Below are 14,893 nucleotides of genomic sequence, written 5' to 3' on the forward strand. Positions count from 1 at the left end.
CCTCCTCCTCCTCCCTCCTCTTCCTCTCCCTCTTCCTCCTCCTCCTCCTCCTGTTCCTCCTCTTCCTCTTCCTCTTCTTCCTCTCCCTCCTCCTCCTCTTCCTCTCCCTCTTCCTCCCCTTCCTCCTCCTCCTCCCTCCTCTTCCTGTTCCTCTCCCTCCTCCTCCTCCTCCTCTTCCTCTCCCTCTTCCTCCCCTTCCTCCTCCTCCTCCCTCCTCTTCCTGTTCCTCTCCCTCCTCCTCCTCCTCCTCCTCCTCCTCCTCTTCCTCTCCCTCTTCCTCCTCCTCCTCCTCCTCCTCCTCCTCTTCCTCTCCCTCCTCCTCCTCCTCCTCTTCCTCTCCCTCTTCCTCCCCTTCCTCCTCCTCCTCCCTCCTCTTCCTACTCCTCCTCCTCTTCCTCTCCCTCTTCCTCTCCCTCCTCCTCCTCCTCCTCTTCCTGTTCCTCTCCCTCTTCCTCCTCCTCCTCCTCCTGTTCCTCCTCTTCCTCTCCCTCTTCTTCCTCTCCCTCCTCCTCCTCTTCCTCTCCCTCTTCCTCCCCTTCCTCCTCCTCCTCCCTCCTCTTCCTACTCCTCCTCCTCTTCCTCCTCTTCCTCTCCCTCTTCCTCCCCTTCCTCCTCCTCCTCCCTCCTCTTCCTGTTCCTCTCCCTCCTCCTCCCTCCTCCTCCTGTTCCTCCTCTTCCTCTCCCTCTTCCTCCCCTTCCTCCTCCTCCTCCCTCCTCTTCCTGTTCCTCTCCCTCCTCCTCCTCCTCCTCTTCCTCTCCCTCTTCCTCCCCTTCCTCCTCCTCCTCCCTCCTCTTCCTGTTCCTCTCCCTCCTCCTCCTCCTCCTCCTCCTCCGCTGCGCAGGAATGTGGCACGCACCTGAACCGGATCCTGCATGAGGAAGAATGACTGCAGAAAATCACCTGTTCCGGGACACAAGTTTCTGGCAGGACTGAGAGGGAGAAGGAAATAAAAACAGTGAACTTCTCCGACCCTCCACCTTCAGCTGTGGCGTTCAAGAGGAGCCGGTGAAGGACAACGATGGAGGAGTGCTGCCTGTCCGCTGAGGAGCGGGAGAGAGTCCGGATCCACCGGGAGATAGAGAGGATGCTCCGCCGAGACAAGAGGGAGGCCCGCCGGGAGCTCAAGCTGCTGCTCTTAGGTGAGACCGGGCAGGGACAGAGCAGAACCGGGATCTTTGTGAAAACAGTGGGCCGATTTCATTTCATAATTAATGGCTACAGCCCAAATCAAGGTAGTTACACTAGTGTCCAAAAAAAAACAAAAAAACAAAAAACAATTTAAACACATAATTACCTACGAGTCAGAAGTTTGGACACACTTTGGCAGTTTTTTAAATGCTACATATTTCAGTTTTTGACCACTTCACAGAGAAAGCACTCACAACTGCAAACTGGTTCTAAACACAAAGCACAACTGTTGGATTTGATGATTTAGACAAGTGATCGTTCATTCTGAAAGGACCATAACTGTGAAGGTTTGGGGAAATCCAGAAATCCATATTTTGCTCAAAGCCTTAAATGTTTGAGGATGAACAAAAATATCTGGCTATCATGAACATCAGCATATTTCACTGACTGAACAACCAACACATGAACATTGCCACACCAGTAATGTTGCTGAAACTTCGATGGGGGCAGGTTTCACTGACTTGTTTCTGTTTTCCACCAAATTCCACGCTATTTGGAAAGACACCAGGTTCTGTTTACCAATTCACTCAGAGCGAGGTGACAAACCATTCCTTGAAAATAGTTGCAGAGTTCTCTGTGATCTTCAAATAGTTTGTGCAACCCTGATGAGTCAGTAGCTAGAGAACCTTAATACTGGCTTCTAATTTATTCAACTCAAATTCAATTGCATATGTGCTTTCATAAGAGACCTTCAGTGAAATATAAGATGGCTTCATATGAGGCTTTTTATTTCTTCCTGCAACTATCAAAACAGCCCGCCTGTAAATGCTCGAATGTTATGTTGGTAACAGTACGTTAGACATGAAGGACTTCGTTTAAAGGTCAGCACTACTTTAAACTTCGACTTGAGTTAGTTTGTTTGGAGAACAATATCCCCCTGTAAAGGTCAGTGTAATGGTTAACATTTTTAGGCATTTTAGGTGGTTAGCTGACACTCTTCCATGGAGTAATTTGCCACCAGTGGGCAGGAAGCAGTTCATTGTTCCATTCAAGGGCACACAGCTTTTGATACACACATTGAGTTGCACAGATAAAATGTAAACCTTATAAAGTAAAGAATGCAGCGTGTTTAGACTTTGCAGAAACATTATTTTTTTTATACATTCCTTACAAAACATTTTGCCCTCTGTGTAGATTTTGAATAATCTAATATGATTTTTTTTTTTTGGTTCTGTTTTCCACTCTTTCATCTGTTTCTGTACTTTTTTCTTAGACATGAAAATAATTCATGTACAATGCAAGCAAAGCATTAGTCATGGGAGGCTTTATAAAGGAAGGAGCAGCTGGTGGCTTACATGCACCTGAGGAAGCAAAGCATATAAAGATCCACTCATGCACACACGACACATCTGTGACTTGGGGAAAAAAAAATATTACAACCTGTGAGACTTTCACTTGTGAGGATACTCTTTGGCTCTAGAGAACGCAGTGTTTTTGTTTGTCTTGTTGCTGAAATCATCTCTAGCTGCAGCTGATTGATGTTCAGATTTTTTTTATTTTTTTATTAGTGCATGTCACAGATGTCCTATTTCTGACGTTGCTTTGATCTTATTCCGTTTTTCATCCTTCGGTCTCTTCATCTCATTTGCCTAGGGACTGGTGAAAGTGGGAAGAGCACTTTCATCAAACAGATGAGGATCATCCATGGTAACGGATACTCTGAGGCTGACAGGAAAGGTTTCACTCCGCTGGTGTTTCAGAACATCGTCACAGCCATCCAGGCGCTGATCCAGGCCATGCAGACTCTGCAGATTGACTACACTGATGACCAGAACATTGTGAGACATTTGGCACGTATTTAACTCCACAATATTGATAGCCAACATTTTCGTTTAGCATGTAACCAAAGAGATTACAACCTCTAATATTTAACACTGGGCTTAAAACTGCAAAATGCCACATGGTGACACCAAGCCATCAGGGTTCGTCATTATGGGACCATGAATGCCTGCACAAAATTAGATGGCGATACATCCGATAGTTGGAGCCAATGATGTGGTCTGACCGCTAATGCGCCTCTAGGTCAGTCAAAGATACAAAGCTTGTGTTGAAAAAGAAAAACAAAGCAAAAAAAAAATTCTTTGTGGATGTTTTTTATGTATCAGAGCTTTGCAGGGATTCTGAACAAAGTGGATGGGGGTCAGGTGTACTCTCTGGTGGACTGGCAAGTGGACGCCATTAGAAGAGTGTGGAACGACAACGGCGTTCAAAGCTGCTACGCACGGCGGAGGGAATTCCAGTTGTCTGACTCTGCCAAATAGTAAGACTTTTATATGATTCATATCTGATCATTTACATAAACCCAAGGCTCTTCGAGGAAACCAAATCTGCCGCTTTATCCTGCTTTCATCACCTTGAGGATTACTGATGAATCTGTGTGTAAAACAAATAGTCTTTTTATTTCCATGTCTCTACATTTCACCTTTCTGTCAGGACAATAAAACAGATGCACCGTTGTTTACTTTACAGTTACCTGAGCGACTTGGACAGAATAACAACTCCGTATTACATCCCGACCCTGCAGGACATCTTGAGGGTCAGGGTTCCCACCACAGGCATCATAGAGTATCCCTTTGACCTCCAAAAAGTTGTCATCAGGTGGGGTATTGCTACTTTCTTACCAGTCACAGCAAAAACAAAGTCAAGAATGTGAAACTGATGATGGATTTTGTGACAAAAAACAACACACAAAAAATAATTCATCTTTGATAGCACCCAAGTCTAGTGATGTTTGAATCGCTGTGATGAAATCAGGGGATTTGGTGAAATGTAAAATATTATAAACTATGCACAGAGCCAGGCTATACATTATAACAACTAGGAGGTTTTATTCTTTTTTGCTATAATCAACGGTCTTGTCTGTAGGATGGTGGATGTCGGCGGTCAGCGCTCAGAGAGGAAGAAATGGATCCACTGCTTCGAGAACGTCACCTCCATCATATTCCTAGCAGCTCTCAGCGAGTACGATCAGGTCCTTTACGAGAGTGAAAACGATGTAAGTTCATTCAGTCTTTTTCTTCTTTAGCTGCTCTTTGATGGTTTTATTATTGCCCTATCAATTTGACATTGCAACCTCCCACCCTTTTCTTCAGAATCGGCTGAAAGAGAGTCTCGCCCTGTTCAAGACCATCCTGTCTTACTCTTGGTTTCAAGAATCCTCCATCATTCTCTTCCTGAACAAAACAGACCTGCTCGAAGACAAAATCTTATATTCTCATTTGGCAACCTACTTCCCAGCATACAACGGTACAGGATGCTCTTTTTGCCTTTTAGCTGCACGTCTGTTAGAACAGCATTTGTTTCTACAGTGAATCCAACATCACTTGTTATTCACTATTCAGACAGTTTCTCATTAACATATGTGTTAATCAATTAAAATACCAAACATTCACTTATTCCCACCTTTTCACTATATGCTGCATTTATCTGTTTTACATAAACTGTCTTACTCAAACTGAACACTTTTTTTTAAAACTTTGAGCTATTGGTTAGACAAAACAGGCAATCTGGAAGATGTCCTCGTGAACTTTTCTATATTTTCCCATGGCATATACATGATGATCTGGAGTAACTTAATGTGTGTTATATTGGGAAAAGTGGATGAATGAGCAAGGGTGTTCTAGAGTATAATTTCTTTGATTCCTTTCGCCCCCCCACAGGGCCTCAGTGTGACGCCCAATCGGCGAAAAAGTTCATCTTTCAAATGTACGTGGATCACCACCGCGACCACCCCAAACGTCTTTACCCACACTACACCTGCGCCACGGACACAGAGAACATACGGCGCGTCTTCAAAGATGTCAAAGATATTCTCTTCAGAGATAACCTCGAGAGGTTCAACCTTGAATAAAGGCCGGTCAAGATATGATAAAGTGATGACTCCACTTTTAGGAACAAGCAAGAAAAAGCTGGTTACAGTCACTCGTTGTCACACTTTTGTGGGCATTTTATCTGGTATGTGATAACCCTCAGACGGCAGTGTCAGGTAAGGAGCGTTCATCTCGGTACTGTAAAACAACAGCAAACTTTTTTTTTTTTTTTTTTTTTGGAAAACAGCTGCCTGTCATGCAGTGACTTAAAAATATCTCTCTTTTATATTGCTGTTGAAGAGGTCAGTTAATGTTTATGCTGCACTGTTACACAATGGCTTCTGTGTTTTCTCATTTCCGCGTAAGAACCAGCATCTAGTATCGCACTGGTTTTACAACTTCAGACAAGAATGCGACCCATCCTGCCTCATGGCTCTGGGATGGGGAAGTTCAAGATGCCTTACAGGGAAGTACGGTGTCTTAGGTTACATTTATGCTAAAGATTTGATTTGTCTGCCACAAGAAAAACTATGTAGCCTATGAGATACAATTCTTTTTTTACCACCAATTTTCACAAAAAAAATAGACATTAAAATTCACATTTTGATTTTGAACAAACGGAATTCTTCACTTTTTTTTTATATAATTTGTCACAAATATATATCAATGAATGTATGATAGAAAAACAAAACAAAGAAATACAAATACGTGGATCAGAGGTGGTTTTTACACACAGCCACTCTGTGCTGAAACTCCAGGCGTGGCCACACTGATTGGCATGTGGTAAGAACCTTTGTACCAGTGCAATGGTCAACAATGAGCAAAGGTCAGGATGGTTTCTGTCTTCCTGTGCAACTGTTGGGACTGAGCTGTGGTGAGTGAAAAGAGGTATTCAGCGTGGTTAGACCTGTGGGGAGAACGATCGCTGTCTCCACACGGAAACACAATCTGCTGAGGTATTATTGACTTTTATCCGCTGTGTGGCTGTAGTTTGCTTGCTTAAGGTTTAAAAAGTATCCAAAATATAAACACGTTTGATGTTGCCTTCTAGACATCAGATGGGTTTGCATCAGATATTTGCTTTAGATCAGCTGTTATTTTCTTACCTGCAGGTGGTAAAGCTTGTGAATATTATCAGCACATGGAGCTGACAATGTTCTTGTTTTTGATTGTTATTGGGTTTTTGTTTTTTTGTGTTTTTTACCCTGAGGGGCAATAAAAAAAGATCCTGTAGCTGCACAATCCAGTTTACAAATCTACTGTCAGGCATTAACAGCAACCCCACACTCTTTCCTGATAATAATAACACACCACCAACACATACAGAGTTTATCCCCTCCAGCCGGGGGAAATAATGACACACACAAACACGCCCTCCTATATCCCCGTTCAGTCGCACTGCCGGAGGAGGCTGCTGTGCAGAGCGCTGTTGTAGCAGGTGATCGCCCTTATTTGGTAATGGCCCAGATCATGTGACCACAAAATGGTGGAAGCTGTGAGGTGTTTGTAAGCTGAGCATCTCCACCGAGAGGCTGAGAGCAGGAAATAGGCAGGGAACTGGGAAGCACATCCATGCTCTGAGACACAGGAGGAAACACGTTCCCGAGCCCCAGCAGTGGTGAGTAGATGGGTTTTTATTTTGTGAAGATAAAAAGAAAGGGGGATATTTTCTTTTATTCACCGCCCCCCCCCCCCTTTCATCACAGCCAGCAGGACAGGAAGAGAGAGAGAGGGGGGAGGGAGGGAGGGAGGGGCTGCTGTCATCAGCACTGTGGTCTTATTCTGTGCTGTGGAAGAAAATCTTAGGCAGCATGGAGGATGCTTATAACGGATGATGCTGATTTTGTTATTCTGCTGTGTAGGATTGTGTGTGCTTATTATCTCTGAGTGTGTTTGCACTCGCTGCACACGTTCCTATGAATTGTCAACATGACAATCATATCCACAGTATCAGCCATTCAGCATCTTTCTGTTGCATCTGCTAATGCAATCACATTCTTTTTATTCCAGGGTGAGTGTGCCAAGGAGGAAACAAGGATGTTTCTTTTTTCGTGCGAATGAGCACACGTGACTCACTGTGAATTTGCATCTCTGCCCAATCTGTGCTCATGCAGGCGTGCAGTCATTCGATTTGAATCAGCGCTAGGGAAAAAAGAAAAAGGCAGCGAGAAGAGGAGTGTGCTTGTCATGATGTAACAACTCCTCCATCCCCCACACGCCATTCAGGATCCTCCCTTTCCTCCAGTTTAAATGGAAGGATTACTCACTGATGACCTTTTAACCTTTTAATTTTCCTCATCCTACCCCCACTCCCTCCAGGATATTTAATACAGATACTTGTATCCAAATTTGGTAATGTGGTTGTAAGAAATAGACATTACCTACTTTTTGAGCAACAATCTCAATATAGACTAGTTTATTAGGGACACAAATGGGAGAGTTTATAAAAAAAATAAATAAATAAATAAAAAAATCTACTTGTCAGTGCTCTCTAGTGGACAAACTACACTATAAAGACACAAAGCTCCCTAATCGAGTTTCGCCCTTCTGTGTTGGCCTACATACACATTTTCAACAGTCTAATATTGACTGAAATGTCTCCAGTGGCCTGTTGTTTTTGGGCAAGTTGGTTATCTGGCATGCAGAATCATATTACCAGTAGACAGTGGATCTCTGTAAGGCAGCCAGTATATTTATTGGATTCCTAAAAGTTTGATACCACAGTGAATGTATTTATTTATTTTTTTTACTTTACCATTATGTATTTGCTACAAATTATTTTTCAGTGACTTACGTGCATTTAAAAGTGTGAATAATATTCAGTGTTCTTATAATTTGTGATTTTATATTTGGTTTAGCAGTTAAGGATGCAACAGTCATATTTTATTAAAATACTTGTTTTGTGTACAAACATTATTCTGGATAGGACCCATGTAAAATAAGCCTTTATATATTTAGTGGAATAAATAAGCAAATGGTTCATCTCTGAACTGCAATTTAAAACTATAGTATCTATGAAATGGAAACATTCATTTCATAGTACGTATTGATGCTCTTGTTGGCTGATCACACGGATTAAAAGGTGATGTTACTAGAGCTCTCAGGTGTAATGTATCATAGAGTCAGTTTAATAACTGTAATTATCTCATAGGTCCTCCTGGGGATGGACCCGGCATCAGAGAGCAAAATGAACTCTGAGGGGGGCGAAGGCAGACCAGGTGATTCAAAGCAAAAACCAACACCTTCAAAAGAAATGTAGAGAAACCATTTTCTGACGTCTCAAAGACCACCATGACTTCAAGCAACTAACTTTTTTGATGTTCTGTTATCCTTTCCCAGTGCCTCCTACTTCTCTTCCCCTGCAAGGAGGCCCCGCCCAGAGAAAAAAGCTGTCTGCTCCACGAATCAGCCTGTCTCTTGACCAGAGTGAGGACGACTTGGGGGAAACGCCCGATGATCTTGACATTAATGTCGATGACCTCGACACGCCAGATGAGGGGGACTACCTCGACTACACTGACCATGAAATGGATTGGGAAGGTAAGTACAACCAAGATCAGTTTGTCCCCCCCCCAAACCGACACCCCCGTCACACCAACATCAGGCCTTAGATGGGACAGAATGTGCTGAAATGTTAAAAATGTCAAAAATGTCCTGGGCTTGTGTGTTTTTGCAGCTTTCCCCTCCTTCTTTAAAGAGCTCAGATTTTCCTGTTAGACCTTTGTTTTGCTAAATATAATTCATGGTGACAAAGTAGTAAGTATTTTTGACAAGACATTAATAAGTCACACAAAAATACAGTTATAGATGCTGAAGTTTATAATAGCTGAATTCTACTTCAGCTTCAGCGTCCTGCTAGCCCTGCTCACTTTCCGACTGTCAGGGATGACTGGGACGCAGGAATAGAACAGAGCCATCACTAATGTTATTAGACACACACTTTTCTTCCTATGCCAAGTCACAATGTCTGCAGTGAAAAACAAACGACGACTGGGCTTTTTCCCCCCTCCTAATTTCAGACCCAAACGCAGCCAGAACAAGTGAGCCTTATGATCCAATCCCGACATACAGCGCTGAGGAGGAGCGCCAGGACAGCAAACTATGGAGGACGGTGATCATCGGGGAGCAGGAGCACCGCATCAACATGAAGATCATTGAGCCCTACATGAGAGTTATCTCCCATGGAGGTGATTATTAAGAGAACAAATAGACCTGAGCCACATGCATCCTGAGAGGAAGCTTCCTCATAATTGTTTCTAATGTATTCTTAAAGAATCTGACTTGGTGACACAACCCACACACAAGCAACAGAATAGCTGGTTGTGTTTGACCTAGAAAAGGAGTTGGCATATTGACAATGATCATTTCAGAGATGACTCGTTTTCACCTTGGCCTCACGCCAACCAGAAATGAGAAAATGCGGGCTGCAGAGAAAGCCGGCTGCTGAATTTCACAAAGCACAATGGCCATCTGAGAAGAACGTCCCAACAAACAAAACACAATGCAAAATCTGTATTTCCTTTTTTTTTTTTTCCCCCCCATATAGGGTTCAGGTTGTAAAAGCGACCACCCAACAATAACGTACTGAATGTGTTTAATTAGGGGGGAAGTCACTGAGTGAAACCTCTCACTACAAGTGACAGATTAAAGGAAATCAGTACTTCCACCGTGAGCCATGAGGGGTCAATGATTGGTACTTCTTAGAAAATGAAGGGAATTGTATGTTGTGAAATTGTCCATTAATCAGTTGCTTTTCTAGCAACACATCAAACACCGCCGGCGTCAAAACATTTTAAAACAATATTTTCACTATTGATGAATATGCAAGTGGCCTTCTCCATGAATTGATTTGTGCTCAAGGTGTCATGAGGAGGAAAAAATTCACATCAGAATTTATTGAAGCCCAAGGTGACATCTAACCGTAAGCCGGAGATATTAAGTTTCTCAGTAGGTCATTAGACGCATAAAAACCACAAATCCCTGCAGTGCATTTGTCAAGGAGCAATGAAGGAGGTCTGTGGGATCCAAATTCTTTCTAAAACAGTTAATATTTTAAAACCTGGGTCTTAAATTGGAGCCATAGATGGAGGCAGACCGTATTGGTTTCACAAGCAGAGGCCCCATCTTTCTTTTCCCTCTCTGTGGGGCCCACTAAAACCTAAGTGCTTGCTCTCTGATAAGCTTGTGTCTTAAGTAAATCCTTACCGTATTACCATTTCTGATGAAAATTGGACCACATAACCATAGCAGGCCGTACATTTTCTTCCCACCGCAGCTTAAGTGGTGTCACAGCCGTCCCACGGAAACAACAGACGTCTGTCACCGAACAGTCAATACCGCCAGCCCTGTCATTTCAATAAAAGACGCTCTGTCTGAGTGACATCAAATCCGCTGATGAATAAAAAGGAAATTACATTAATCTGAAAAGTAGTGAGAGGAAACAGGAGGGAGACAAAAGAGACACAGCCTGGAAGATAAATAGAACAAAAGAGGAGAATATTAGAAAGCAATCAAATTAAGAAAACTATGCTAATTAGTGCCAAGCTCTGTCCCACAGTGGAGCAAGGTCAACTTGACTTTTATTCCCTTTTTATTGTTATGTTTTTTTTTTATCCAGGATACTATGGAAACGGAGTGAATGCCATCATTGTGTTTGCTGCCTGTTTCCTACCAGACAGTGACAGGGAGGACTACCATGAAATAATGGAGAACCTGTTCCTGTGAGTATTACACTAAGGTGACAGATAAACACTTTGATCCAATTATTTCCTTTTTTTTGCACGTTATCCCCCAGCCCACATTTTAATTTTCCATTATTAATTTGGTCGCTACATTATATTTTTAATTTTTTTTAATTCAAGGGCCTTCCACTTGTTGTTCTTGCTTTCATGGTATTAATTACTCACAAGAGCTACTTACATTTAAACCTAACGTCAGCCTGTTAGCAGCGTCGTAAACATACACAACGCAAGGCTGCAGCGAATTCTTTGAAAACCTGAGACTGCCGCCCTGCACAAGGAAAGCTCCCTAAATAAAGTGATAATCTAGGCTGTTTGTTGAGACCTGCCGTGCTGATGTCTTCACTGTCATGCTGGCACAGATGCATTTCATGCTTGGACAGTGTGGTTGGGATCCCACAGGCTGTTCTGCAAAAGATATTGAGTAAGCTGGCATTTCCGAGAGTTTTGGACGGAAATGAAAGAAAGGAGGCAAAATGTATTGTCTGCAGTTTCTGATGCCAGATGGCTTGAAATCTGAATACTTACAAGTAAGCAAAACCATCCTGGGAGGTGAACACTATGCAGCCTGATGTCAAGGGAAGATAATCACAATCAATGGTCACAAAACAAGAGTGGATGTTCGTTTGTAAGTTTGAGAATGACATTGGATCCGGAGGAGAGGGATCCTAAACCCACTGATGTTCCAGGATTTAACTCATAGCTGAATATTGTTAAAAAAAAGAGGAAATGTCTGCACAGTGTAAAAAAAAAAAAAAGATGCACTTTAAAACAAAACGGCTCATCAATATTATTGGCTTCCAGATTCAAATTTATGTCTGCAATTCATGCACTTACATGTTGACATAAGACACAGTGACACTGCCTTTTCTCCTTTGGCATCTGGGATTTTGTTGATAGAAACAGGATGAGCAGGTGACTGAGACTCTTGGAGAGCTTTTTTCACCACTGGGGTATGGTGAGAGTTAAAATTTTTATTTTCTGGCCGTAGAGTTTTGGAATCAGAGTCAGACGCGCTATTAAAATGTGAAAAAAGCTCATAAATATTAACTCGCGAGTGGTATTATTCTTGGAATTGCATTATTGATCAGCCTGTTGGTCCACCAGTTTCAAACACACTTGGATTGCTGTGACATTTCAGACAGTTTTATTCTCCCCAGCTTACAAATGTACAACACTTTGTGATCCCCGATCTTTTCTCCAGTTTCGCCATGACGGTGACATTTGGTGAAAAATCTTTACATCTATTGCCACAAAGCTGTTTTACAATCATGTTTGCCTGATGATGAATTGTGACAACTTTGTTTGTCCACAGCATGACTATCAGGTCAAAATTCTAACTTGTCCGCCATATTATTCACAAATGAGAATAATACAATGACTTTTGAGCTATATTTAGCACATTATTTCGCTGTGTGTGTATTCAGCTTTGTGATCAGCACACTGGAGCTGATGGTGGCGGAGGATTACATGATTGTGTACCTGAATGGAGCCACGCCCCACAGAAGAATGCCTGGTCTTGGTTGGCTGAAGAAATGCTATCAGATGATTGATAGAAGGTCTGTCCTATGAATATACGCCTGTTTTGTGACTGCACTATGATTTTATATGAGATGAGATTATAAAGCTCAAAAATGATTTATTTCCCACCCTAAGGAACTGGAGATGACACGCAACAGTAACACACCTGTTACGTGACATTGTTTTGTTTGCAGGCTCAGGAAGAATTTGAAATCCTTCATCATTCTTCATCCATCATGGTTCATCAGGACGGTTCTCGCCATTACCAAGCCCTTCATCAGGTAAAAATCATTTTTATCAGCATCACTTTGGTTCAGGCTGAGGAAATTTAAATACTATGATATGAGTTGTTCTGACATTAGCAATCCTCTATTTGGCACCACATCAGGTTGACAATTGTTAGATTGATATTAAAACTTCTTGCAGACGTCATATTTCAGCCATTCTGAAGGTCAATCATCTTTTCATTTAGTGCTATCATCTGGATACATGTATGTATGTAAAATGTGAATAATTTCTAATTCTTTTATTTATATATAGACATTGTCACCTTATCCAGCAAATATTCAACACCAGTGTTGAATTTTTTTTTTTTTTTGCAAATTCAGCATCAAACACAATTCCTTTACTTGGCAAGAAACCACGTTTGGCGGAAGAGAAATCTTGCCTGTAGGCCGTTAAAGGTTTAACCTACTGCTCGACTGATGTCAAGCCGCTTACTTTTACCATTTTTTGTGGCTTTGTTTTAATGCATGTGTGTGTGTATATATTGGCCTTTTTCCAGCGCCAAGTTCAGCAGCAAGATTAAGTATGTGAACAGTTTGGATGAGCTGCAGAAGCTCATCCCCATGGAGTACATCCAGATCCCAGAGTGCATCATTAGGTGAGTAAACGCTCACCTCCTTCAGGCCTAAGCTGTCTTTCTAAATGGCTTTATATTCATCTCGTCGTTTGAACTCTCACCTTCAGACTTGACAAGGAACTGAAAGAAGCAGCAGAGAACTCAAAGTAAGCATCATCTCTCTTGCCTCTCATTGCTGCCCTTTACAGAGGCGGTGGCTCCTACCTCAGTTTGATCCCTGACCTGAGCACTCATTTATCAGATGGCATACCTTTACATAACAGGAACTCTTCTGCTGGATGGGGACCAATTGAAATCTGGCTACGGCTTCAATTACAGAAAAGAGAGGAGAGAAAAAAAAAGAAACTTGCTAAAGATGCTAAATGCAGTGCTTTGATCTCATTTATCATCACAGTTAAATAAATGAGCCTGTCCTTATTGCGGCGTGATCTATTACACAGATAATAAATGTTGGAACAAAGCTGGAGAATTACACACAAATCTCTTACAGACTAATGCACTGAATCATACGCTGAATTCACAACATACCAGCGCATCGCAACAGTAAATTATGCTCTAACAACCTCTCCGTTTTTTTCCTCTCTCATTCAAGAATGAATAGTTTTCTGCAGGGGCCAGAGCCAACAACAGCGGGCAGAACAGAGTAAGTCCTCCAAGACTTTTAAGTTCACACAAGGAAGAGAAATGGCCTTGTGTCAGCAGGCTGTCACCCACACATAAACACAACCGGTTCCTAATGTGTCCGTTTTGTTCTTTTGTCTTTCCAGCAGACCAGACGTAGCCGGTGCCAGCAGCTCTTAAACTCAAACATCCTAAATGGATGGGTCACCTCAATGTTCAGAAGTCACTTGTGTTGTATGGCTGACAGTGGACAGCAGAGACAGTAGGTTGTTAAGCTTGTACGTGTGAGTGTGTGTGTGTGTGCGTGCGTGTCAGCCAGTGTTTGTCAATTAGACATTGGAGTTAAATATGAAAAACACAACTTACAATAGTTACCAGTCAGATCTCATTCTTTATGGTAGCTGTAGCATCCCACTGTACCTCACACCTGCAAGCCAGAGAACTACATAGTCAAGTGTGATTCTTGGCTCCACCTACAGAGTAGCATTAATGTTCATGGGGGTAGGGTAGGAAACGCAATTACACACCAGACAGTGCACTGCACAAATCCATTTATAGTCTGTAGTGTTGTAGTTGTGTGCATGAATAACAGTGAAGCAATAATATCACCCTTTACTGACTAAACAAACTTAGTACTTCAGAAAAATCCAACTTGTGCGTCAGCAATCTACAATAAAAGCACAAGGTGAAGCCAAAACACCTTGTGTGATAAACAATGACCAACTTTTGCATTTGAACAATCCAATCGTCTGTCTTAAAACTTGTTCTTAAACTGCTAAACAAATATATGGATATTTTATCTTCATAGACTCAAACTGATTCCAACAAAGATAAAAATCACGACACCTTGTCGTGCTCGTCCTTTAGCCATGTTGTGTGTCTCTTTAGCTTCTCCTCGATCATCGGGAACAAAACCTTAGACAAACAAAGATGGGATCTCTGTAAAGCACAATATCCTCTTTGTGTGTGTGTGTGTGTGCGCGTGTGCATCAGTGCATGTCCCCTCATAGTTAACTGATGGTCCTCTCACCCAAGAGTCTTTTACTATGTTTTATTGAGGATGTGCAAAGTAACTATGGATCACTGTGTAGTAAGTCAATAAAACTGGACACGAGTCCAAAGACTGTTCTGAGTTTTAATTACTTGGCAGTTT

The 14,893-nt window shown here is 42.2% G+C and overlaps 2 protein-coding genes across 3 annotated transcripts; both read left to right on the top strand.

Moving 5' to 3' along the window:
• The first annotated feature begins 839 nt into the window (after nucleotides 1-839).
• Nucleotides 840-7,509, top strand: LOC115051951 (guanine nucleotide-binding protein subunit alpha-14-like). The gene is made up of 7 exons (XM_029515768.1): nucleotides 840-1,140; nucleotides 2,783-2,967; nucleotides 3,295-3,449; nucleotides 3,659-3,787; nucleotides 4,055-4,184; nucleotides 4,282-4,435; nucleotides 4,849-7,509. Exons 1-7 carry the CDS (start codon nucleotides 1,020-1,022, stop codon nucleotides 5,037-5,039), a joined length of 1,065 nt encoding a protein of 354 aa, XP_029371628.1. The 5' UTR covers nucleotides 840-1,019; the 3' UTR covers nucleotides 5,040-7,509.
• Nucleotides 6,491-14,883, top strand: prune2 (prune homolog 2 with BCH domain). 2 transcript variants are annotated; one of them, XM_029515770.1, is made up of 11 exons: nucleotides 6,491-6,616; nucleotides 8,150-8,216; nucleotides 8,338-8,538; nucleotides 9,018-9,185; nucleotides 10,616-10,718; nucleotides 12,164-12,295; nucleotides 12,452-12,538; nucleotides 13,042-13,140; nucleotides 13,227-13,265; nucleotides 13,712-13,762; nucleotides 13,887-14,882. In XM_029515770.1, the coding sequence occupies exons 2-11, from the start codon at nucleotides 8,162-8,164 to the stop codon at nucleotides 13,918-13,920; spliced, it is 969 nt and encodes a 322-aa protein (XP_029371630.1). In that variant the 5' UTR covers nucleotides 6,491-6,616; nucleotides 8,150-8,161; the 3' UTR covers nucleotides 13,921-14,882. The 2 variants fall into 2 exon arrangements, with proteins under 2 accessions (XP_029371630.1, XP_029371631.1); XM_029515771.1 differs by lacking the exon at nucleotides 6,491-6,616 and having other exon boundaries at nucleotides 7,658-8,216; nucleotides 13,890-14,883.
• Nucleotides 14,884-14,893: the final 10 nt, after the last annotated feature.

Source organism: Echeneis naucrates, chromosome 12 (assembly GCF_900963305.1).
Source record: "Echeneis naucrates chromosome 12, fEcheNa1.1, whole genome shotgun sequence".
In the NCBI taxonomy this organism is placed as follows: domain Eukaryota; kingdom Metazoa; phylum Chordata; class Actinopteri; order Carangiformes; family Echeneidae; genus Echeneis; species Echeneis naucrates.

Excerpts from the sequence above, each read along its gene's own strand:
- LOC115051951 (XM_029515768.1), top strand. The coding sequence starts at position 1,020 with ATGGAGGAGTGCTGCCTGTCCGCTGAGGAGCGGGAGAGAGTCCGGATC. Across the intron at positions 3,450-3,658 it reads TTGTCTGACTCTGCCAAATA|TTACCTGAGCGACTTGGACA; the intron begins GTAAGACTTTTA and ends TTTACTTTACAG. Across the intron at positions 4,436-4,848 it reads CTACTTCCCAGCATACAACG|GGCCTCAGTGTGACGCCCAA; the intron begins GTACAGGATGCT and ends GCCCCCCCACAG.
- prune2 (XM_029515770.1), top strand. The coding sequence starts at position 8,162 with ATGGACCCGGCATCAGAGAGCAAAATGAACTCTGAGGGGGGCGAAGGC. Across the intron at positions 9,186-10,615 it reads GAGAGTTATCTCCCATGGAG|GATACTATGGAAACGGAGTG; the intron begins GTGATTATTAAG and ends TTTTTTATCCAG. Across the intron at positions 13,763-13,886 it reads ACAACAGCGGGCAGAACAGA|CAGACCAGACGTAGCCGGTG; the intron begins GTAAGTCCTCCA and ends TTGTCTTTCCAG.